General features: G+C 40.8%; 1 protein-coding gene across 3 annotated transcripts in view; it reads left to right on the top strand.

Moving 5' to 3' along the window:
* LOC137281526 (uncharacterized) overlaps window positions 1–16,646 on the top strand; it is a 95,886-nt gene extending 79,240 nt beyond the window's left edge. For all 3 annotated transcript variants that reach the window (XM_067812806.1, XM_067812807.1, XM_067812808.1), the window contains 12 exons: window positions 3,787–3,937; window positions 6,205–6,344; window positions 6,820–6,996; window positions 10,067–10,240; window positions 10,491–10,670; window positions 10,907–11,011; window positions 11,127–11,384; window positions 11,525–11,653; window positions 11,774–11,858; window positions 12,315–12,473; window positions 12,881–12,958; window positions 14,222–16,646. In XM_067812806.1, coding sequence (XP_067668907.1) covers window positions 3,787–3,937; window positions 6,205–6,344; window positions 6,820–6,996; window positions 10,067–10,240; window positions 10,491–10,670; window positions 10,907–11,011; window positions 11,127–11,384; window positions 11,525–11,653; window positions 11,774–11,858; window positions 12,315–12,473; window positions 12,881–12,958; window positions 14,222–14,388 — 1,803 coding nt within the window. In that variant the 3' untranslated portion in view covers window positions 14,389–16,646. The remainder of the gene's footprint in view (window positions 1–3,786; window positions 3,938–6,204; window positions 6,345–6,819; window positions 6,997–10,066; window positions 10,241–10,490; window positions 10,671–10,906; window positions 11,012–11,126; window positions 11,385–11,524; window positions 11,654–11,773; window positions 11,859–12,314; window positions 12,474–12,880; window positions 12,959–14,221) is intronic.
* Window positions 16,647–25,555: the final 8,909 nt, after the last annotated feature.

Genomic DNA, 25,555 nt, shown 5'->3' on the forward strand with positions numbered 1-25,555 from the left:
GGTCGTCTTGCTAATATCCATGCATTCAGTCAAGACCAGCTTATACGTCTTGGTAGATGTAATGCCTTCTGATGGCAATGTCTTCCAGAGAAACTGTTAAGATCTCGTGGCATTTTTGCATAAAATATCTAGGCAGTGCTGTTCACACCACCTGGCTTCACTCGCCACAACCTAGTGTGACTGTCAACTCAATAATCAATATACACTGATACTGCAAATCTGCACACAGCCAAGTGTTTGTATATTTCAATGGTTTCCACGTAACACATGCGTGGGATTTCCTTGAAATGTCATGCTCAAAATGGAGGATTGCTGTCGGGTTTTCTGCTCATTCATACTGAAATGTTGGACCACAAAAATACTGCCACCAAAGCCAAATGGAGGGAAATATGGATCTTTGGACGAGGTTTGTGTCTTCTTGCACTTGAATAAATGATGACTGAACACGTCTTGCAGGCTTCAGTTGAATATGATGATGGTGGCTGGAAGTAGCAGCGGTATGTTCTATGCCTGTGTGGATGTGATACGCTGACTTCAGTTCACACTGTCACACGTCTGGAGGAAGCCTCAAACTGACGTCCATCTCTCCAGTTAAACTGTTAATAATTGTACAATCACTGAATACATGCAGTATAACAGTAGCATGGTATGTCCATAGGAAGTGGAAACATTTTTACATCTGTTATTAACATGTCTATTCATAAGGCTTTGGCAATAGTACTGCTTTATGTTCTTTATGCAGAAATTCATGGTGATTTTTTTACATCGCCAAAACAGTAGAAAGGAAGTTATTTGTCTAGTTTGTCATATTTTACGTTTTGGTCGCAGACTTGCATGTAGTAATGTAAGTACCCATCAATACTATCTGATATTGCAGCTTGTTATTATGGGTATATACGTGATAAAGCATAATTGTACCTTTTTGTTTTCTGTCAGTTTTACAATGGTGATTTGTTTCTAAATCCCCTTTATACATTAACTAGTAATCTAGACATCTTGATGTTATTTATGTATATTTCCCTTAACTTACTAAATCATGCATCAGTATATATTTTTCTCTCATCAAAACTGTTGTTCGTGATTTTCCTTTTGTTATTTAGTTTTAATCATGCAGTATTTTTATAATACCTTCAAGAATGCTATTTTTACAGGTTGAGTATTAGGATAAACCTTCTTAGCTTGTTTACATAAAGAGATTCTTTGAATAAAAATACGTTTTAAGTATTGTGAGTTGGAATGGTGTACGATTCTGGCCTGTTATCTTAAAGATACTGAGTTAAACAGATCTTTTCTTTTCCAACAATACTGCAGTTTGGAATTGCAGTTGTGAGTTGTAAATTTAATTGTATAGTTAATGATTATCACATCCTAAATCAATTATCAGCTATATCTATTGAAAGTGAACTTGATTGTATCTACTGTAACAACTGGATGCTAAATCAATTATGTGGACTCAATGTAAGATGCCACCCTGCTCTCCCTGTCAAAGCTGGCTGCTCGCCACATCAGAGTACAAGCTGCCAATGTTTAAACAAGGGATTAGGGCCTAATTACACCTATACCTATCTTTCTACTTCTTTCACACATAGACACAAAGATGTGAACTTGCAGCGACACACTGTTTTCTCAGCCGTTTACTGTTTCTCCCATAACCTTAATCCTTGAGCTTAAAGACCGATCCATTTGTGGGTTTTAGTCAATAGGGCTGAAAGTGCGTGGATATATAGAGTGAGTCTGCAGCGGCAGCCGCCCAGATTGTTCCACAGTGTGCTCTGGGTGTTCTTTGGATGGCTGTGCAGTCCTAAAAACTATGTTTCAGTGTGTTTGTGAGCAGAAGAATGTGTTATGAAGATACAGAGACATCTTTGGTAAATATCTGCTAGACATTGCTATAATTTTAAGCAGCTGAATATTTTTATGGTCATTTTTTATGAGAATTAAGGAACCCCAAGAATAGCTACCGAAGCAGTGAAAGGTAATGTAGCCTGAAGTGACATTGTACTGGATGTCACTACCTTCAGTTGACCATGGAAAAATTACGTCAGTATGTTAATATTAGTGAACATACAAGGTTTGCCTTGGGTTTTATGGATGACAACTTCTTTATTGTGAAGAATCATGACGTTGCAGAGTGTCTTCTTACTTCTTCATCCCCTGATGAAATCTAGAGGAAATCTAGACTTGCTTTATTTAAGGCTTTAGCACTGCAGAGAAGGCTTGAAAGTAAGAAAAATGATGTTGTTCAGGGAATGTGAGACAAACTAACACTGATTGTATAGGGTACTCTTGCACAGGTTGTGGTGAGTGCGGTGTCACAGATGGGCAAGTTAACTCGGTGTGGTGGGGCATTTTTGAGGAAAGAGCCAGTCATATTGACTGAGATCAGGTTTTCCTTGTTCCCAGCTTGGGATAGTAAACCTCATAGAAGAATTGTAAAACAAGAGAGCATAGGGTATCAGAAAGCATGTATGCCTGAGCCACAGTGTGTGCAGGCTGGAGGAGGCTTGCCCCAGGTCACTTCATGCTTTATGAAGGCTCCCTCTCTCAGCAGCCAGGCTTTGTCCAAGGTGTCAGCTGATGTCCTGGTATCCTCCAGCCCCAGGCTCACACACCCTTTGTGTCTGTAGCTAGACTCTGTTGACACAAGGAGAGAGACCAGTAACCCAAGGCAAATAATACACAATACCCAGGTAGAAAACTTTCCACCTTGGCTATTGCCATGGGACAGTCTATTTCCTTGACCAGGGGGTGAATGGCATTGGACAGTGAAATGATTTTATTTTTATCCAAGGTCATGTCTGCATGATGTTACATTTTGTAAATAGTCAAATCTTAATACTCATCTGTGATGAGTTGCAAGAAATAATTGTCAAAAGGATCTGTTGCATGTCTCTCAAATATGACTTAGCTCCCCCTTACCCCATTTGTTCACATGGACTGCCCCACACTTCCCATCATTCAAGTGGGAGCTGGAAATTCAAACAGTGCAGTGCACATGTGCAACAGGGAAATGTCACCGAAAGTAATATGAGTGTGAGGAGAAGCAACACCAGTCTGTGTGCTTGCAATGGCTGAATACCCTCAGGATTATTACTGGGGCTATACCTCTGAACACTGGAGATTTCCTGAGGAGTGACATTCTGTGTGGAGTGGGAACCTACTATGAAGAGGGGCACATGGCAGTGAGGATATTTGGGCTGTATCTGCCAGGATGACGCCCCTGTTTAGCAATGGATTATTCTCCAAGACTTTTTTCTCAGCGGACATTGCCGAGGGTCCGTGGAGACCACATATTCAGGGCGTGCCTGGAATCCCAGCCACCATGGCCTTCAATAGCAGATCAAAACGAGTGGTCAGTTGATATGCTTCACTTGTACACAGGGCATTTTGAGAGGGTGTGGTAGGTGGGATGTTCCCACCTTGACAGGAAAGTCAACATGCAGAATTTGTGTCTATGTAGAGAAATGAATTACAAATTTCGCAAAATTGGAAATATTTGTGCCCCTGTTTTTTTTTATCATTCTGTTCCTAAGATCTATAGTAAGAATATATGTTTTTGATGAAATGCCTACACTTATCCTGCCTCTAAACCTATCATAATGCTAAATCTAAGGCTTAAATCATAATGCCTTGAAATAATTCTTATAAAAAGAATATACATTTCCTGCCGAAGTTACAGGCGGAACTCTCACTGAACACATGTTCATGTGTCAACAGTGTTAAGATATTGCCCTGACCGCATGTTATGACAGTAGGTGTATATGTTATATGTTGTTTTTGTTTCAGATGTCCACACCTCACCCAATCAAAACCCGAGCAGACAAGACTGCAGCGCTGACCAAGCCTCAAAGCAAGGCTCCAGTCATGGTACGCTCACACAGCATGCCTGAGAATCTGGACAAACTGCATCGAAAGAAGAACTTCCTCAGTCTGATAGGTTGGTAGAAAACCCCAGGAGGTTGAGTAGTCTTATGTATTTAGCTGGTGTATAAGCTTTGTATTACACACTCACCACACATCTGTATGCAAAAAATACACATGTCAGAAAGATCTCTGAATCATCGCTGTCCACATGCAGGCAGGAAGTCGCTGGTCAAACAACAATGTAGCATTCTGTATGTGCAGGTAAGCTTAGCTAATATTAGTATATTTCAGGGCCTAGATTTTTTAAGTTGTCTTTGCGCTAAGATAGTCATAAGTTCCATATATTAAAATTAACTTGCGACTATCTTAGCACTAAGACAGCTTTTAAGATCTAAGCCCAGGAAGCTAAGATCTACTGAAAAGCCAGTATTTATCTCAGACTTGGGGAGTGTTTAGTTCCTGAATATCCGTGTGTACATGAAAACACATGTCAGTGGAAGAAATATGGCAGGGATAATGCAGGTGACACCTCAGGTGTTCTGTGGAAATAAGAGAATAACCTTGAATATTGAACTTTAATTGAAAAATAAAATAACATTGGTGTTGATCACGTTTGAGATTGTCCGTAACTTGAGTACAGTGACTTTTGTTTACATGTTTGTGATTGTCATCAACCTAAACAAAATCTGTTCTGTCTCTGCATGATAGTACTATCGTGATTATGCAATAACATTTACTAGGTAAAATGCAGAGACTATACTCCAATGTCTCAGGTAACATGAGGCTCAGTGGTTGCTCTGTCATGTTGTTACTAACTTTGGCGAGTTAATGGGTAGTCTAGTGGTTATGGCATTTTCTCCTTACACTGAAAACTGGGTTCAGTTCCCCACATGGGCACATTGTGTGAAGCCCATTTCCACTGTGGTATTGCAGGAATGCTGCTAAATGTAGGGCAAAACTAAACTCAATCACTACACTGGGATAATGGCGTATCATTATTCTGGATACATAGGTATATGATAACATTCATAACACTAGGTGTTGGTGGCCAGTGATGGTTGTTGACAATCTTCACAAAGTGACATTTAGTTGAAATATTCACTACCCTAAATGGTGATGCCATGTTGACAGTAATGACAGCCACTGGACAGTCTACCAACATTAGACACAATGGATTCTGTAGCAAGCGGGGTCATTGAATCCTCAAGCGTTACATACAGTACACTAAGAGGATAGTGTCCTACTTCAACAAGTCATATCAGGTTTAATGTTAAAAAAAAGAAACATTGAATAGATGTGTGTATTTTTAAATGTGTATGTAAATATTTACTGACACACACAAGAGTTGCTGACTGTAGGAAATGGGATTCCTCATTCCTGGGTCATCTAATCAGGGATGTGATAGCGAGTTATCAGCTGCAACACACCACACTGTTTACCAACTCATGTTCATATAGAAGGAACTTTGTGGATGGTTTGTGTCACTGAGGTATGTTATGTAGTAGCTCTCATTCATTCATGAAGTCTTTCATTGGAAGGTGACTTTGATAGATTTGGAGGGACCAGTTGCTGATAAGAATTCTGTTTTACTAAAGTTTACAGACTTTGTCATTTCTGTGCTAGACCAATGTTAAGGGCAATGTGTTTCTGTGGGGATAAAGTCACTTCTAAGAATGTCCATTAGCCCTGTACAGGGTGATATGTGGTCATGGCTAGAGAGGCCATTTTCACAATTACACTTGTGATTCTTACGCTGACATTGTCTAAGGTTTACAGGCTTGAAAAGAGTCCCTCTTAAAATGATTTGTATTATCAATCTTCACCCTTCAAAATAATAGCTTGGAGGGCTGTTGTGTACAATTACATAACACTTGTTTGTAAAAATATTCAGTATTCATGGCAGACTGATTTTTGTTTATTTATATTTTTTGTTCCAAATATAAATATAAAAAAATGTGATTTTCATACCTCTTCTGAAGTTACGTATGGTATGTTAATAGACAAAGGCTGATAACACAACAAAAAAACATCTGTTTCAGTGTTAGTGGACATTGGCTTGCAAGTGGGTAGTCACCCCACTATATGTTGTACTGAAATACAAGATACTTCATTCCAAGTACCCTGGAGTTATTTAGTGGGCCACATATGGCCATTCTCGACAGTATCAGGCCGTATATTAGAGCATATCCACTTCCTCCAGGTGAAGAGATATGGTATTGCCAGTAAGGAAATATGTCTGACAAACACTGCTGATCTCTTCAGCTGATATCTGTAGACTGGCCTCTTTATGACCGGTTGGCTAGTGTAACAGAAATTTTCAATGGTCTCATCTCTCCCCAGGATCTGACAACCAGAGTCTCTACAGCCAACGAAGTGGAGACGATTCCTCTGACGAGTCCGAATATTCTGTGGAATTTACTATACATGACAAATGTCCAAGCACACGGTCTTCTCAGATGGCACTGGCAACGCTGGATGAGGTAATGGCTTTATAGTTGTCTCAAGATCATGTTGTAATTCCAAGTGAGTTATAACCAACAGTTCTCCTTAAAGTGTCAGTGTTAGTATTTTACAGGTTCACTTGGTCGACAGACTGCTATAGTTAACAGATGCCAGTTATTCTGTAATTTGAACAATATGTTAGTTTCAGTTTAGCGACAATCAATATCTTATTCCAAATACCTTTACATCTTGAAGCCAACACAGTCTTCTCATTTGATACATACAGCACAGTGTGTCCACCCTTCTCAGCTGCAACATACTTCCCAGCACTCACTTAGCGAACTCTTCAGTGTTCGCATTAAACAAAATAAAGTTCATCATGTCTAGCATTCTCACAGATAACTTAGCTAGAGATGAGTTTTAACCCAGTGTTAAACCCGACACAAGTAAAACATATTAAATGTATTGGAGCCCATGCTGAATGTGTGAACCAGTGGATGCTTGTGTGTTCAGATGCAGGAGGAGACGAGAACCTGTGCAGAGGCCCTCTGGGATCATGTGACCATGGACCCGGATGAGCTGGGCTTCCGAGCAGGCGAGCAGATCCGTGTGACGGACATGTCCGACAAGGACTGGTGGTTCGGCTGTACAGAACAACGTCGGGGCTGGTTCCCTGCAGCCTTTGTGCGGGTAGGTCCAGCTACATGATTAAGGAAGCATGTCATACAGGAAATGTTACTAAAGTACTGTAGGAAATAGAGGAAAAAAACCTGTTTTACGCTGTTATTCTGCATCCTTAATATTTAGGCAATAGCATATGTTAAAATAACCCACACTGGCCCAACTGGGCATTCATTTGATTGTGTAATAGGATATCCATTAAACATATTTACTCTAAAAATAGGGCAACACTTAGGAAATGTAAGAATAGCTCCTGAAAACAATAGATGAGACTATAGATGTCAGTTAAGACAGTCTGGCAGTTATGATGACGGACCATAGACTCACTTGGCTTGAAATGTATGTGCTGCTACAGGCACAAACAGTCATCTCAAAGATGACACACTTTCTTGTGTGCGTTATGTCTCATCTTATTAACATCTTAACATGTCTTTCTTCCATATAGTTTCTGTTGTGTCATGTGAAAGAGTATGATGCCTATAGAAAAGCTTAAGTCAACCATCCTGTTAAAAGTCTCGAAATATATAGGTAGAGTGACTACTCGAAGATCGCCAGGACTGAATATTATTTGTAAATTGTTGTGACATACTGTTTACTTTCCCAGTTTAATTTCCTTAAAGGATCGTCTTACCTTATCTGATATCTTGATTCCCCTGCCAGGCCCCTTCCACCGTCTGCGACAACCGTTCTGGTTTTGCTTTTGAGACAACCCTCTTACCAGTTTGTTTTTATACTGGTAGCAAGACTCAATGGTTGCTGCACCCTTCATTGTTTAGTATTAAAGCTATCATGTTTTTTACGTCGTCTATCCTTTGTAGTGAAGCTATGTCTTATTTTAAAACAAAGGAATTTTAAAAGTGTCCTTTGTAATACAGTTTATTACACACTAATTTGCATAAAGCAGTAGTGCATTCCATTTTGGCAGTAATCTCTCCTCTGGAAAGTCCTTATTAATGTTTCCTATCTCCCTACCACTGAGACAAGTTAGGCTGAACTTTAAGAGATATTTCAGTCTTTCAGATATTAATTACATAAATTGTTCACATAAATGTCCCCCAAAACAGTCGGGTTTTTTTCTATTTTTCGACAGTACTTGAGCAGTATGTCTAGAATATATATCCAGGAGGGTGATCAAATGTTACATACGGGTGTATAAACAGCTCTGGCAGCCAAACATGTTCCTGCCATTCATTGGGAGGAACCCACTGAAAGATTAGATTTCTTCCAAATCCATTTCTGAGGTATTTGAATATGTTTGGGTTCAGCAAAATGGTCATGTGACCATATTGGACAGATAAACACAAATAACGATTTACCTTCATGTGAAGAATGTACTTTGGTAAGAAATAAATGAATTTTAATACTGGCAAATACGATTAAGCTTTTATACAGAGCTATGTATTACCATTTAAAACACAGGTTCCTCTGACCATGTACCAACTGGTTACCCGTTACATGATGTCTAAAAGTGTAGATATCACTGGCTTGTAGAAAACTTGCTAAAATATCATTCTAACTGGAGCTCAGGTTTAAGGATTCTGTATGGCAGTACCTTTGCCAGGGTCATAGACATCAGATAAATTGTCATTTAGTCACCATTTTCTGCAAACTGAGAATTTCATTAAGATTTTGCATGTGCGGAATATACATATGACGGGTCTTTGTAAAGATAGATGCTAATGTTGTCAATTAGGCAGCTGTTGATCAAGAGAACACTCCAGTGCTTTGATTATAGATATGTACGCTGTGTAAGAGTCCAGACCATTCCCCATACATTAAAAAGTATAAATAAATAGCAAAAGTGATATTGAGTTTTTTTAATTATACATTTAATCATTCTTTCACATCAGTATTCAGTATCTGTGCATCTAGTTTAATTGTCAGTATCACAATTTTTTACTATATTTTACATTATTCAATAAATACTTTGAGGCACAGTAATGTTTAATTCAGCCAAAATGAATGTTCTTTGAAATAGATATCAGGAACAGATCCTAGACAAGAGCTCACCTCAGTTTAAAGTAATTGAAACAAGAGTTATTATCTTGTAACCTTTTCTCCAGAACTCAATAGCACTAATCATAAAAAAATACTAAGGTGATAGTGAATTGTTTGTCAAGTGATGGGGAATTATCTGGTGGGGTAACACACTGCTCACATATTATAATATAGGCAGGCATATACCTTTTACCCACATGTAAGATGTAAAATGTGACTTTTGTTGTTTGTTCTATAACACACTTCATGATTCCCCAGATGAAAGAGCAAGAATTAGCTCTAAAATGTTGTGTTAGGAAGAAAAAGAAGTTCTTAATCCATAAAATATGTCAAGTATCCATATACAGGGTTTAATTATTTTTTTAGACTACAAGATGTTTTCCATTTTGAATTCACAATATTATTGATGCATTCAACAAAGATATATTGCTTTTCAATAGACAAATAGATTGAGGAACAGATTCTCTCTAATGATGTTTACCTACCTAAACACACAAAATCATTGATTTCCTATGCCTGAATTCATCTTCAATTAAAAACAATAAGTAGACACATGTCTAAATACACACAGACAGATCATCTGTACACAATGTAATTATCTGGCTATGTAATTAACCCTGTCCATCAGCCTTCATCACCTATCACTGACTGGCTATTGTTGAACGCCTGTAATTAGCACACATCAAAGCTCCTGCTCATTGTTACCTGTGTATGGTAGCCTACAGCTAGTGAGTTCTCTGTCTTGATCTCATTAGGGGGTCTTTTATGTGTACCTGTTTGCTTTGTTACCTTTGTTGACTGATGTTTTCTGATTGGCTAAAAAAGCAATTGTAATGAATGCAATGTAATTAGGGAGAATATTTCATCTGCTTCTTGAGTTACTGATCCAGTTCAGGTGTAAGCAGTGACCCTCCGACAGTGTGACTATACAAGTCCTACATAGTGCTACAGGGGTATTTTGCTAAATGGAAACCCTTTTCTAGTTCTCGTAAACTTAGTGCTGACAATGAGATACATTATCAATCATACATTCAAAGGTATTGTTAGTGGTGTTGACTGTCACTTGTGTGTGTTTGACCAGCTGTGGGTGAATCAGGAGAGGTTTGACGAGGACATGATCATACATGATGAAACTGAGGAATCTCCTAAGCTCAGGAACCATGGGATGAACACTGACCAGGGTCGGGCCAATGTTGTCAACGAAATCATCCACGCAGAGCGAGAATATGTCAAGCATTTACGTGATGTTGTTGAGGTGAGACTTCACTTTTCTCACTCTCTGCTGTGCTTCTTTATTATGCTAGAAATGTTGTATTTATGTGTTTCACTTGGTCTGTGCTTAAGTTTCTAAGTTTCCCTGCCACTATGTAGAAGATAAAAGTGGCGTTTGCATTTTACAAAGATATCCAGTTTGTGTCTGTAATTCTGGGCTTTTGTAGAATTCATTGAAGAGATCATTAGAGTTAACCAATGAGAGTATATACCTCTGGCGGTCGTATTTCCAGGGGTACCTCAAACAAGCCAAGAAGAGACCAGAAATGTTCCCTGAGGAGAAGATCTCAATCATTTTCGGAAACATAGAGGAAATCTACAACTTTGCCACCAAGTTTCTTGCTAGCTTGGATAAAGTTTTCAACAAGGAATCCCCTCATTTGAGCGGCGTTGGCGAGGTTTTCCTCTCCCATGTGAGTTTATTGTACATGTCTGTCATATCTCTATGTCCCATAAATTATGGTGCTGGAAGGACAATTGTGAATTTTCCTTACCATAGGTCTTATGCATATTACCTCAAGCTTCGTTTAAACAAGATCAGACAGTCGTTGATTCGCCATTCCCATGAATGGCTACCTCAGAAAGATACAGTGGTTATGTATTTAGAAAAGTGATGTGACATACATGGAAGATGCCATCTTTGTTTCAGAGCAATAGCTTTGAGATCTACTCCGACTACTGCAACAACCATCCAGGGTCGGGGGAGGAGGTCAAGGAACTGTACAGGAACAAAAAATACAGACATTTTTTCGAGGTAAGAGTTGAGACAGTGTCAATAAATTTATCTTGAATTGATCATAGATTTGACATTGACTTTCTTAGTGCTACACAAATGCTATGTACTAATGTTGTCCTGTATGCCCCGCCAGGCATGTCGTCTGCTCCAGGATATGATAGAGATCCCTCTGGAGGGCTTCCTGCTGACTCCTGTCCAAAAGATCTGCAAGTATCACCTCCAGCTGAATGAGCTACTCAAGTACACGCCACCAGACCACCAGGACTACCACTTCGTCAAGGCAGCACTAGACTCCATGAAGAAAATAGCCACTCTCATCAATGAGCGGAAGCGCAAGATGGAGAGTATTGAGAAGATTGCTGTGTGGCAGGCATCAGTGGATGACTGGGAGGTGAGACAACTACCAACTGGTGAATGCTGGAAGGATGGTGATAAACTACTAAAATACATCCAAATAATTATCAATGTGTAGACAAAACAGTAATGTCAATAAGTGTAGTTTTCATTCATCCAAGTTTTGTTTGTTCCCAGGGAGATGACTTGTTGCAGCTGAGTTCGGAGCTGATCTACTCCGGAGAACTTAACAAGATCAACTCAAGTGGCTGGTCACAAGAGAGATACTTCTTTCTTTTCGACCATCAACTTGTTTACTGTAAAAAGGTATGATTTGCCATGTCAACATCAGTTATCCTTTTAAGTTGCACATCATTAATGTTTCATGAGTCAAAGGCCTTACTGGTATTTTAATTCAGAAAAGTTCATCAGCTATGTGAATTTCAGGATCTGCTGAAAAAGAATGGTTTCTGCTACAAAGGTCGGGTTGACCTCGACCACAGTGACATCATACCCCTGACTGATGGGAAAGGTAAGGTGATCACACCAATAAAATAGCATCCATACTTGTAATATGTAGAGCTGCAGCATGAGGGGATGCATGTACCAGTTAGACTGTGCTGAGAATCATGCTATCAACTGGTCAGTTAAGCTGAGGTTGCACATCTATATTCCTATATTCTATACATCAGGGGTTGGTGGAGTAGCCAGCCAAGTCATTTAATTAAAGCATTTGCTCAGCCCACCTAACACCTGTGTTTGATTCCCCACATGGGTTCAGTGTGTAAAGAACATTGCTAAAGGCAACCTAAAACCTGGCTACAATGTTATATTGTCTTCAGAAACCAATACAAGGTTCTGTTTTCTCCAGAAGCAAGTACAATGTTATACTGTGCTTGGAAGCTAGTACAATGTTAAATTGTGTCCAGATGCCCAATACAGTGTTGTATGGTGTTCAGTTGCCAGTACAATGTTCTGTTGTATTCAGATGCCCAATACAATGTGACAGTGAAGCATGCATGGAAGATCCATGACACACTGCGAGATAAGTGGTACTTGCTGGTAGCCAAGTCTGACCAGGTGAAGCAGCGTTGGCTCAAGGCCTTCGAGGATGAGAGGAAGAGAGTCAAGGATGACCAGGAAAACAGTGAGTGAACACTCAGCCGTTACTGTAGTAGCGATGATACAACTTTATGGATGATCAGTTTCTTTATCTTAACAATGGCTGCATTTGCATATAGGTCCTTATACCTTATACTGTTTTCAAGCATATTGACGTAACAGGTGACTATTCTTGTCGTAAGAAGTGACTATGCTTATCGTAAGGGGTGACTAACAGGATGGTCAGGCTTGCTGACTTGGTTTACACTGTCATCGGTTCCCAGTTGCACAGATTGTTGCTGTGATCACTGGATTGTCTGGTCCAGACATGAAACTGTCTGTAGATGTTTACTTGGTAAGAGAACCTGGCAGGACAGTAGCGTGACATGACTAGAGGTTTGTAATGTGTATATATCTGTGGAGAGGGCTGATGATATCTTTATTCTGTTTCAGATTTTAACATCCCTGTGCACTTAAAACAGACAGCTATAAACAACCTGAAACAGAAGTCACATCTTGCTAAACCTAAAGGTAGGCATGGTCTTTAATTATATCACTATCAAAGCACATGAATACTTTTTGTTCTGTAAATGATATCCAATTGTCCAGTTGATAAATATTGAAGAAAATATTGTTCCACTGTGGAGTATAATTGCTGCAGAGCAGTCTACAGACTGAAGTTTTTGACACTGCCAGAAGTACAATGGGATTGTGATGTACATGTGTGTATTACCTGATATTACTAACTATGCTGGACAGAGGGGAAACACTACTATGTCAACTTGTGGGTTTCAGGCTTGTTTTTATGGTTATCAAAGCGAAGTGATAGATGATCAGTATGGAGGAGGTAACCATGGTGACAGTACAATATTTATGCATTTGGTCTTGTGTGGTTCTCACCAACTACTAAATATCATACTAAAGCTTGGCATTGCTAAAACAACACCTGGAATTTTGAACCTGCAAACAAACATTGTGTTAAACTGAGGAAAGATGGATGTGATGACATGGTGCAGTTAAGGGAGATAACTTTGCCAAGCTTTAGTGACTGAAATATCATTTTACTTTCAACTCGTTGTGTGCCTGTACCACCTGCCTATATCACTTCATCCTTCATGGGTTTATTTTCATCATTTATAAAGCACACATTATGCAGTCATTTATTTGTGGATTATTTTTAAGTAGTTTGTTGCTTTGCGTATAGTGGGATTTTGTAGTTCTGTAGTGTATTACATTTATATCTTCAGTAGATCATAGCTGTGAAATAATTCTACTTTTGCCATGTCATCAATAATTACTTGTGAAACATTTCATCTTAACTCTAAATTGCATTTATAAATATAACAATTTAGGTTCACATTCATACATGAGATACATGTCCTGAGTGTATTCATTTGCCACCTTTTTTGCATAGCATATATTAGTGATTAACTGAGAAGATAGTTGTGTTAGTACCTTGGTATATAAGGTGTATTGTCAAGTGTAATCTGCATGTCTATCATGTTGTATCGTGCACATTGTCCCCACCATCTCATGGTCATTGTTATACAAACTGGTCAGCTGACCTGATCATTCACTGGCAAGCATGGCCTAGAGGACCCCCAGTTCACATGAGTTGACTTAAGTTGTAACTTGTGCAATATTTATTTACTCAATAAAATTTGAGCATCTCCACTTGTTTCCATGGTAATGATGGTAATGTAACTGTCTACGACAAATGTTCACTTGTATTTAACTCCTGTATTACAACAAGTGTATCCATGTGTGGTTTAACCTCTGTGTGTGTCCTTTCAGGGAAGAGAAAGGCAGCTAGAAGTGCAAGTCTACGTCACACTAAAAAGGATGGCACATTTGCAGTGCCAGGAACCCTTCCCCGCAAGAAGCAGCAAGATTCACTCGGGGACATAAACCAGTCAAAGAAACTAACATGGTTTTTCCTGGGTCAGGGAAAGAAGAAGTGAAGAAAATGTTTTTGAAACTTCGTTATCTCCTGCTGGTAAAAAGACTTCTGATGTTACTGGCAGTTTTCACTTCTTCCAGCACTGGTCTTGTGGTGTATGCACAACAGTGTAACACTATTTATAAACTGATTTGCTCCATGTCAAACATGGACAGACATACAACAAATTGGTTGGTATTTGGTGCGAGATGCCACCATTGGTTCCTAATTTGTGCCAGATGCTTCCATTGGTTCCTATCTTGTCTCAGACACTACCATTGGTAATTCATATCAAGTGCTATAAACATGTTATAGAAGATAGTGCAGTGGGTGTACAAGTATAGTGAAGCATAATGAATATTACCCTCACAGTAGGAGGGTCAGTAGTAAGTTTGTGTTTTGATGCTGTGCTGGATGGATTAGCAGCTTGTGACAGCTAGATACATATGTGGACTGCTAGCAGTGTTGTCATGCCAATGGTGCCAGACTAGGACCTTGTGATGTAGATATTTGAAGGCTAGAGGTTCCCATAGCTGCCTGAACCACACCGAACTTACACTGCCTCCAGTGGGCCAACAACTGTCTCTGCTGTTCATATTCACAGCCCATGGTCATTCACCTGTTGTAGTGCTTCATTCAGTTTTATGTATATTGTGCTTCATTATTGCAAATGACAGTTGTCTGTTAAAAGACAAATATTTTCTAACATTTATATATTCTTACAAGTATTTACAAACTATTGTTTGTACATTTTGAATTAGAAGCGGTTCATATATTATTTAGTGGTGAACTAAAGTAAATATTACTGCTGAAATCTCAAGCTTAATCAGATGCATGTCCTAAACCTTTCTAATCACTGCAATATTTCCAGGTCAAAGTCATTCTATGTGCATTTGATAAGTAGACCATATCAATGAAATCATATATTGAGACCATTTCTACAAGATGCTCATTCCTACAGCAGTGGGTGTAGGGTACAGATAAACAGGACCAAATGACTGGAAGCAGCATTTTGCTAAGTCACGAGTGTTCAAACAGAGAACAAGATTCCAGTAACATTCTGCGGGTGGCTAATGTCTGGTCAGCCGACATATAGTCACATAAACCTGTATCACGATCACAGAGTAATATATTGACGAATACCGCACAAGTATTACAGAATGCCACAATCACTTTAACAACCAGTAATTCAGTGGAGAGTAAGTCTTATTCCTGTTACTGATGTACACATAAGCTGGTAGTAAATGTTTGTCGTATCTTTACATCGAAGTATATGCCATGTCCAAGAAAAAGGGTGGGGGTAACTGTCCTGTAATGAAAAACCAAATCTGCGTAAAAGGGAGCTAAGTTTTGCTGATGTGAATAGAATTATCTACCTTTCTCCATTTGCTCAACCCATTACTGAAGCTAGTCCACTTGTCTTTCAATCTGTACATGATGTGTGGATGCATGCCAGACTCTGGCTCTAGACATCAACTACATCATGTAACACCAGTGTAAATGTGTATTATACACTGGGAAGTGGTCATGTTGTACTGGGCGTTAATGTACAGTACTTGTACAATAAAATATACATGGTATGAATTGGTTAGTATTCAACGGATGCATTCTTTAGTAGTGTATCTTCTCCTTTATCAAACACATACCTTGGTTAATGTGTTCATATTTTACATCTCCTAGCATAATTTGTTGACTTTGTTTGATGAGAATAGGGATGATGATGATGTTATAACATTCTACCTTCTGACATTCAGTCATCGGGATCAATATTCATGTCAGGTTAAAGGTCTTCTAGAGGAGGCCAGATAAAGATGTGCAAACATACATGTTTTAAACTATGAAAATACTTCCTTAGTATTTGGTTGCTATCATAGCATTAGAAGGTGCTTGTGAGTCGTGACTAGACCTGTTTAAGGTGAGTGTTTTACATGTGTAATACGACCAGTCGGTGCAATACAAATGATGTCAAGGGGGAAAACTGAATTCAATGTTACAGCTGAATTAACCATGCTGCATTGTAAACATTGGTTATCACACAACATTGATCCAGTGAAGAAAATAAAGATTCAGTCTTAAATAATTTCCTACTTTCCACATGTACACATCTTTTAATTGCTTTGTACATAGACTTATGTATTAGATCTCATTGCTTGTGTATATACATTGTCTCTGCTGGTTATTTATACACTTTGTCTGCATGTGCAGACACTTTTCTACATCTTTTTTCTGCTTTTTGTAAATATGTACAAATATTCATCCTCAAATAAATCATCAAAATAATTAATTTTGTTCTGTTTTTTTAATAATTTTTATCTGGTAAACATGGTTCATTTCGTTGTCTTTGTTACCTGAAAACCCCGGGATTCATGTGAATGTAGATGCAGTCAGCCTTGTCACTGGTCTCTGGCAAGTCTTGTCGAAGGATCCTGTCAGTGCTGAACATCTTTGCTATTTTATTATTGTAGCACCATTCATATTTTGATTGTGTGCCTCAAGAGCGGGGAATGAGGACTTACTTCCAAGGTGAAATGACCAAGGCGATCAAATTAAACAAGTCAAGTTACATGACTGGACATTGTTTGGTCATCGGTAAGGGCCTGGAGCAGTCTGCTACTTGTATGTCAAAATGCTTTCCCTGGATTTCATTAGACAGAATAGAAGTGTATTTGTTTCTATATTTGTTTTCATGCAAATTGGCATGAGCTTGTGTTACTGAAGGTGTTGTGTGAGGACAAGGTAGTACTATCCCAACACTGGGGAAGAAAGGATGGCATGTATTCTATTTTCATACGTTTTGACAAAAGTCAGGCTGTGAAGGTTATCACTGGGACATTCAGACCTGACTACGAAGGCAGCCTCTGCTGGATCCTTTGACACTACGTAGCCTACTCACCCACACACAGCATCTGCAGTTACAAAGGGTGTTGTCTGGGTCAGTGTACCTCCCTGCTGTTATGAAAAATACACCTGGTCCCTTTGACGACACTATGTAGGCTAGCCACCCAGCATTGACAGTTACAAAGGGTAAACTGTTTGAGAGGCATTCTAGAAGTTGCTGAGATAAAGATGACAAGAATTTTTATGGATGATCAACTTCTTTATTGCAGGGTAGCGACGTTTCGGTGTAGATTCTTATACCGTTTTCAAGCGTGTGGGGAATGGCAGGGGGAGTACAATATATATACAGCAGAGATGAGCATGTGATGACAATACAACAATAACAGGATTAACAATAACAGCCATTAACACAAAATCAGCCATTTCGGAACACATCACCAAATTTCCTGACCACAACATCAACTGGGACACTGTCACAACACTTGCTAGCAACAAACATGACTTCAAACAACGCAAACTTGCTGAAGCAGTACAAATCCACAGACACAACCCAACAATCAACAGGGATCAAGGCGTCTTTGTCTCTCCGGCATTCAACTGCATCATTAACACTAATTAATACACCCACTCTGGCCCCCAGTCTCAATTTATCCACTCAACTCACCCTGGCTTCCACCAATTAATCCACTCATCTCACTCTGGCTTCTGTCAACTCACCCGCTGGCTTCAGTCCTTAATCAGCTTACCTCAACACTTCTCCAATGTATTGTTACCTCAAATAGTTATTGTTAATCCTGTTATTGTTGTATTGTCATCACATGCTCATCTCTGCTGTATATATATTGTACTCCCCCTGCCATTCCCCACACGCTTGAAAACGGTATAAGAATCTACACCGAAACGTCGCTACCCTGCAATAAAGAAGTTGATCATCCATAAAAATTCTTGTCATCTTTAGTTACAAAGGGTGTTTTCTGGGTCAGTGTACCTCCCCTCTGTTATGAAAATACACCTGGTTCCTTTGACGACACAAGTTGGATACATATGGTACATGACATACACATAGATACATATTATACATAGCCTGCACAACTGGATACATATGGTACAAAGCACACACAGCTGGATACATATGGTACATGGCATACACAGCAGGATACATATTCCTCATGGTATACACAGCTAGATACATATGGTACATAGCATGTACAGATACATATATATATAGATGGGTCTATGTCCATCTGACTGTGACAGTTGAGCTACAAAATGACAATGGCGCAGTACAACTAGCTGGGTCTACGTCCATCTGACAGTGACGATTGAGCTACAAAATGACAATGGCACAGTACAACTAGCTGGGTCTATGTCCATCTGACTGCGACGATTGAGCTACAAAATGACAATGGCGCAGTACAACTAGCTGGGTATACGTCCATCTGACTGCGACAATTGAGCTACAATATGACAGTGGTGCAGTACAACTAGCTGGTCTACATCCATCTGACTGCGACAGTTGAGCTACAGTATGACAATGGTGCAGTACAACTAGCTGGGTCTACGTCCATCTGACTGCAACGATTGAGCTATAATATGACAATGGCGCAATACAACTTGCTGGGTCTACGTCCATCTGACTGTGACAATTGAGCTACAATATGACAATGGTGCAGTACAACTAGCTTGGTCTGTTGTACTAGCTGGGTCTACGTCCATCTGACTGCGACAATTGAGCTACAACATGACAATGGTGCAGTACAACTAGCTGGTCTACGTCCATCTGACTGCGACAATTGAGCTACAATATGACAATGGCGCAGTACAGCTTGCTGGGTCTACGTCCATCTGACTGCGACAATTGAACTACAATATGACAATGGTGCAGTACAACTAGCTGGTCTACGTCCATCTGACTGCGACAATTGAGCTACAATATGACAGTGGTGCAGTACAACTAGCTGGTCTACGTCCATCTGACTGCGACAGTTGAGCTACAAAATGACAATGGTGCAGTACAACTAGCTGGGTCTACGTCCATCTGACTGCGACGATTGAGCTATAATATGACAATGGTACAGTACAACTTGCTGGGTCTACGTCCATCTGACTGCGACGATTGAGCTATAATATGACAATGGTGCAGTACAACTTGCTGGGTCTACGTCCATCTGACTGCGACAATTGAGCTACAATATGACAATGGTGCAGTACAACTAGCTTGGTCTATTGTACTAGCTGGGTCTACATCCATCTGACTGCGACAATTGAGCTACAATATGACAATGGTGCAGTACAACTAGCTGGTCTACGTCCATCTGACTGCGACAGTTGAGCTACAATATGACAATGGTGCAGTACAACTAGCTGGTCTACGTCCATCTGACTGCGACAATTGAGCTATAATATGACAATAGCGCAGTACAACTAGCTGGGTCTATGTCCATCTGACTACGACAATTGAGCTACAATATGACAATGGTGCAATACAACTAGCTGGTCTACGTCCATCTGACTGCGACAATTGAGCTACAATATGACAATGGTGCAGTACAACTTGCTGGGTCTATTCTACTAGCTGGGTCTACGTCCATCTGACTGCGACAATTGAGCTACAATATGACAATGGTGCAGTACAACTAGCTGGTCTACGTCCATCTGACTGCGACAGTTGAGCTACAATATGACCGTGGTGCAGTACAACTAGCTGGTCTACGTCCATCTGACTGCGACGATTGAGCTATAATATGACAATGGCGCAATACAACTTGCTGGGTCTACGTCCATCTGACTGTGACAATTGAGCTACAATATGACAATGGTGCAGTACAACTAGCTTGGTCTGTTGTACTAGCTGGGTCTACGTCCATCTGACTGCGACAATTGAGCTACAACATGACAATGGTGCAGTACAACTAGCTGGTCTACGTCCATCTGACTGCGACAATTGAGCTACAATATGACAATGGCGCAGTACAGCTTGCTGGGTCTACGTCCATCTGACTGCGACAATTGAACTACAATATGACAATGGTGCAGTACAACTAGCTGGTCTACGTCCATCTGACTGCGACAATTGAGCTACAATATGACAGTGGTGCAGTACAACTAGCTGGTCTACGTCCATCTGACTGCAACAGTTGAGCTACAAAATGACAATGGTGCAGTACAACTAGCTGGGTCTACGTCCATCTGACTGCGACGATTGAGCTATAATATGACAATGGTGCAGTACAACTTGCTGGGTCTACGTCCATCTGACTGCGACAATTGAGCTACAATATGACAATGGTGCAGTACAACTAGCTGGGTCTATTGTACTAGCTGGGTCTACATCCATCTGACTGCGACAATTGAGCTACAATATGACAATGGTGCAGTACAACTAGCTGGTCTACGTCCATCTGACTGCGACAGTTGAGCTACAATATGACAATGGTGCAGTACAACTAGCTGGTCTACGTCCATCTGACTGCGACAATTGAGCTATAATATGACAATAGCGCAGTACAACTAGCTGGGTCTATGTCCATCTGATTGCGACAATTGAGCTACAATATGACAATGGTGCAATACAACTAGCTGGTCTACGTCCATCTGACTGCGACAATTGAGCTACAATATGACAATGGTGCAGTACAACTTGCTGGGTCTATTTTACTAGCTGGGTCTACGTCCATCTGACTGCGACAATTGAGCTACAATATGACAATGGTGCAGTACAACTAGCTGGTCTACGTCCATCTGACTGCGACAGTTGAGCTACAATATGACCGTGGTGCAGTACAACTAGCTGGTCTACGTCCATCTGACTGCGACGATTGAGCTGCAATATGACAATGGTACGGCACAATTGGTTGGGTCAACGTACTCTTCAGTTGCATGGATATCAGCAAATTATGAAGAAGGATTTTACCTCTTCGTGGTATCACAGTTTGCTAAAATGAAGCGCCCTGTACATACCCATGTGACGAATATAACGCCGTTATTAAGCGTTGTTAGTCTGGACATGTTGTGATCATCGTATTTCCCTTCCGCCAAGCAATGCTAAAACCATAAAAGGATTCTTTGTTTCTATCAAAAAAATTTCTATTCAGAGACTACGCATCAGTGTATGTAACTACGGTAATGCAGACTAATGTCTATAGAAACATGTGTCACATGTAAGTATGTAGTTTCACATTCACCGATAAGTCGTATTCACTTGAGAGATTCTGACATTTGAGAGATTTATCTTTATCCTCTTCATATATTTTCGAAAAAGATTCGATACAAATACATATTCCCACATACGTTTAATTTTGTTGTTGTCTCTGATACATTTTTGCCTACTTATAGAGTTCTTTGTACAATATATGGGCTCTGCCTTCATTAACCCAATTGTACAATATACGGGCTCTGCCTACATAAACCCAAGGGTACAATATATGGGCTCTGTCTGCATAAACACAACTGTACGATGTATGGGCATTGTCAACATAGAACCCATCGTACAATTTTTGGGCCCTGCCTACATAAACCCAAGGGTACAATATAAGATCATTTTCCACACAGATCCTACTGTACAAAATGTGGGCTCTGCCTTTATAAACCCAATTGTACAATATAAGGGCTTTGCCTACATAAATCCCACTGTGCAATATAGACGTTCTACCAAGATAGTGTTCTTTGTACAATGTATGGTCCTTGTCTCCCTAGATCGAATTGTGCAAAATACCAGCTCCACCTACATACACCCCTTTGTACAACATAGGCGCCCTACATAAATAGACCCCTTTGTACAACATAGGCGGTCTACCTACATAGACCCCTTTGTACAACATAGGTGGTCTACCTACATAGACCCCTTTGTACAACATAGGTGGTCTACCTGCATAAACCCTTTTGTAGGACATTGGCGCTCTGCCTACATAGACCCCTTTGTACAACATAGGCGGTCTACCTGCATAAACCCTTTTGTACAACATAGCCGTTCTACCTACATAGACCCCTTTGTACAACATAGGCGCTCTGCCTACATAGACCCCTTTGTACAACGTAGGCGGTCTACCTACATAGATCCCTTTGTACAACGTAGGCGGTCTACCTACATAGACTCCTTTGTACAATGTAGGCGCTCTGCCTACATAGACCCCTTTGTACAACATAGCCGCCCTACTTACATAGACACCTTTGTACAACATAGGTGCCCTACTTACATAGACACCTTTGTACAACATAGGCGCCCTACTTAAATAGACCCCTTTGTACAACATAGGCGCCCTACTTAAATAGACCCCTTTGTACAACATAGGCGCCCTACTTAAATAGACCCCTTTGTACAACGTAGGCGGTCAACCTACATAGACCCCTTTGTACAACGTAGGCGGTCTACTTACATAGACCGCTTTGCACAATATAGCCGTTCTACCTACATAGACCACTTTGTACAGCATAGGCGGTCTACCTACATAGACCCCTTTGTACAACATAGGTGGTCTACCTACATAGACCCCTTTGTACAACATAGGTGGTCTACCTGCATAAACCCTTTTGTAGGACATTGGCGCTCTGCCTACATAGACCCCTTTGTACAACATAGGCGGTCTACCTGCATAAACCCTTTTGTACAACATAGCCGTTCTACCTACATAGACCCCTTTGTACAACATAGGCGCTCTGCCTACATAGACCCCTTTGTACAACGTAGGCGGTCTACCTACATAGATCCCTTTGTACAACGTAGGCGGTCTACCTACATAGACCCCTTTGTACAATATAGGCGCTCTGCCTACATAGACCCCTTTGTACAACATAGCCGCCCTACTTACATAGACACCTTTGTACAACATAGGTGCCCTACTTACATAGACACCTTTGTACAACATAGGCGCCCTACTTCAATAGACCCCTTTGTACAACATAGGCGCCCTACTTAAATAGACCCCTTTGTACAACATAGGCGCCCTACTTAAATAGACCCCTTTGTACAACGTAGGCGGTCAACCTACATAGACCCCTTTGTACAACGTAGGCGGTCTACTTACATAGACCGCTTTGTACAATATAGCCGTTCTACCTACATAGACCACTTTGTACAGCATAGGCGCCCTACTTAAATAGACCCCTTTGTACAACATATGGACTCTGTCTACAAAGACCTGTTTTGTACGATACAGGATATCTGCCTTCATAGAGCTCTTTGTATAATATACGACCTCTGTCTATATAGAGCTCTGTGTACAATATAGCGAGGTGGGGTAGCCTAGTGGTTAAAGGTTCGCTCGTAACGTCGAAGACCCGGGTTCGATTCCCCACATGGGTACAATGTGTGAGGCCCATTTTCTGGTGTCCCCCGCCGTGATATCTCTGGAATATTGCTAAAAGCAGCGTAAAACCAAAGTCACTCACTCACTCACTTTGTACAATATAGAAAATCTGCCTAGATCGACTACTTTGGACAAAACAGGATATCTGCCTACATAGAGCTTTTTGTGCTATGTGTCAAGTGCATATCCTTTGGTGTGCTCTTCCCTCATCCGAGCGATTGAATAAGAACTTTAATACGTTATTCCAATCGTTTACTGGAGAATGGAACTAAAGCCTTGACTCCTTCATTAAACCAAAACTAATTACATGTACTTAAAGATGACCAAGTCTGTTGACTGCGTTCACAGTGCGGATATAGAACAGTCCTAGCTCGGAGTGTTGTATCTCACAACGTTGTACCGAGACTGCTGTGTGAGAGGTTGACACCGATACCCATGTTTGTCACAGCCCTGACATTTACCAGAACCAGTTGATGTACATCTCCACTGAAATCAATGACAAGAACATCACGGTCACTGAACGCCTGTCTATACAATATGTTGACCGACACACAGCTGATGGACGTACTGACCGCTTGCGGAGGCCACGTAGAGCCGCGCGACAGTCATGTTCATACCACTGTCTCACTGCCCTGGTTCTTGCAGAGATATTCATTTTCCTAGTTTACACGTTTGTTACCTTTTCTTTCTTCGAGTAATTAGGATTTGATACAGAAAGCTGTATTGTACAAACTGTCAGGTGATCAGAGCACGATGTGCAGATGTTGATATTTGCGCTGGTGTCTTTATTCCAGTGTTTATAGAAACCACTTGAGAGATTTACTGGCGTAAAGGTTGGGAACACATTAAGCACAGGCCAGTAACTATTTGTTTTGCCGGTAAATTTAAAGTAGCAAGTTTCTTAACATGCCCAATAAACATGTACAAAAGCTACTTGGAAGAGTCGCTTTTCCCACCTTGCAGTAGACACAGGGCACCCTGAAGTCACGCACAACCAGGTGCTCACCAGGTGGCGTCATGTGGTAGTTCCACCCCACCAGGTGGCGCATTGTGGTACTGTCACACGACCAGGTGGCGACATGTGGTACTTCCTCACCACCAGGTGGCGACACGTGGTACTTCCTTACCACCAGGTGGTCACATGTGGTACTTCCTCACCACCAGGTGGCGACATGTGGTACTTCCTCACCACCAGGTGGCGACATGTGGTACTTCCTCACCACCAGGTGGCGACATGTAGCAGTGCCACACCACCAGGTGGCGACATGTGGTACTTCCTCACCACTAGGTTACGATATGTGGTAGTGCCACGCCATCACTGGGCGAGACGTGGTACTTCCTCACCACCAGGTGGCGACATGTAGTAGTGACACACCACTAGGTGGCTCCATGGGGTAGTGCCACACAACCTGGTATTTTCACATCCGCATATTGGTGTTGTGACCCACCATATAACCGTATCCACCGACTGGCTTTGTCATCCTCTTCAAGTCACTGGGTCCGTGCTGCCTCATGGTCTGCCAATAAATAACAACAGTGTCAGCTCCGGGGTGGGGTTCTTCCCATCGTCGTGACGTCCCCCGGCGCTCTTCTCAACATGATCTCCATGTCATGTCATCTACTCAGCGTGTCATTTTCATGTCATGCTCTCATTGCTTAGTCGTGATATCATGACATGTCTGACTGACTGACTGAAGTCACCACAGATACCAGCAATGTCTATAGGCAGCACCGAACAGCCGTATGAGGGCATGCGAGGACCTGGAGCAGTTTACATTGTTGTCGACAACCGTGCATGGTGACAGAGACGGAAAACACGAGGTCCTAGACATTCAGTTTGTGGTTAGGGTATTAGGGCAATTTTGGTCACATGTTTATTCATTTCGGATGTTGAGCGCTTGTATTACCTCAGTGTGCCTAAGTGTTGTTGTCATGATGTTGGTCTCTCAGATGATGGTGTTAATGTGACCGATGATGGTGTTATCAGGATGTTGTTGTGCCTGATCATTGTTTGTATCAAGATATGTGTTGTTATCACTCGGACAA

This window comes from Haliotis asinina, chromosome 4 (genome assembly GCF_037392515.1).
Source record: "Haliotis asinina isolate JCU_RB_2024 chromosome 4, JCU_Hal_asi_v2, whole genome shotgun sequence".
NCBI lineage: Eukaryota > Metazoa > Mollusca > Gastropoda > Lepetellida > Haliotidae > Haliotis > Haliotis asinina.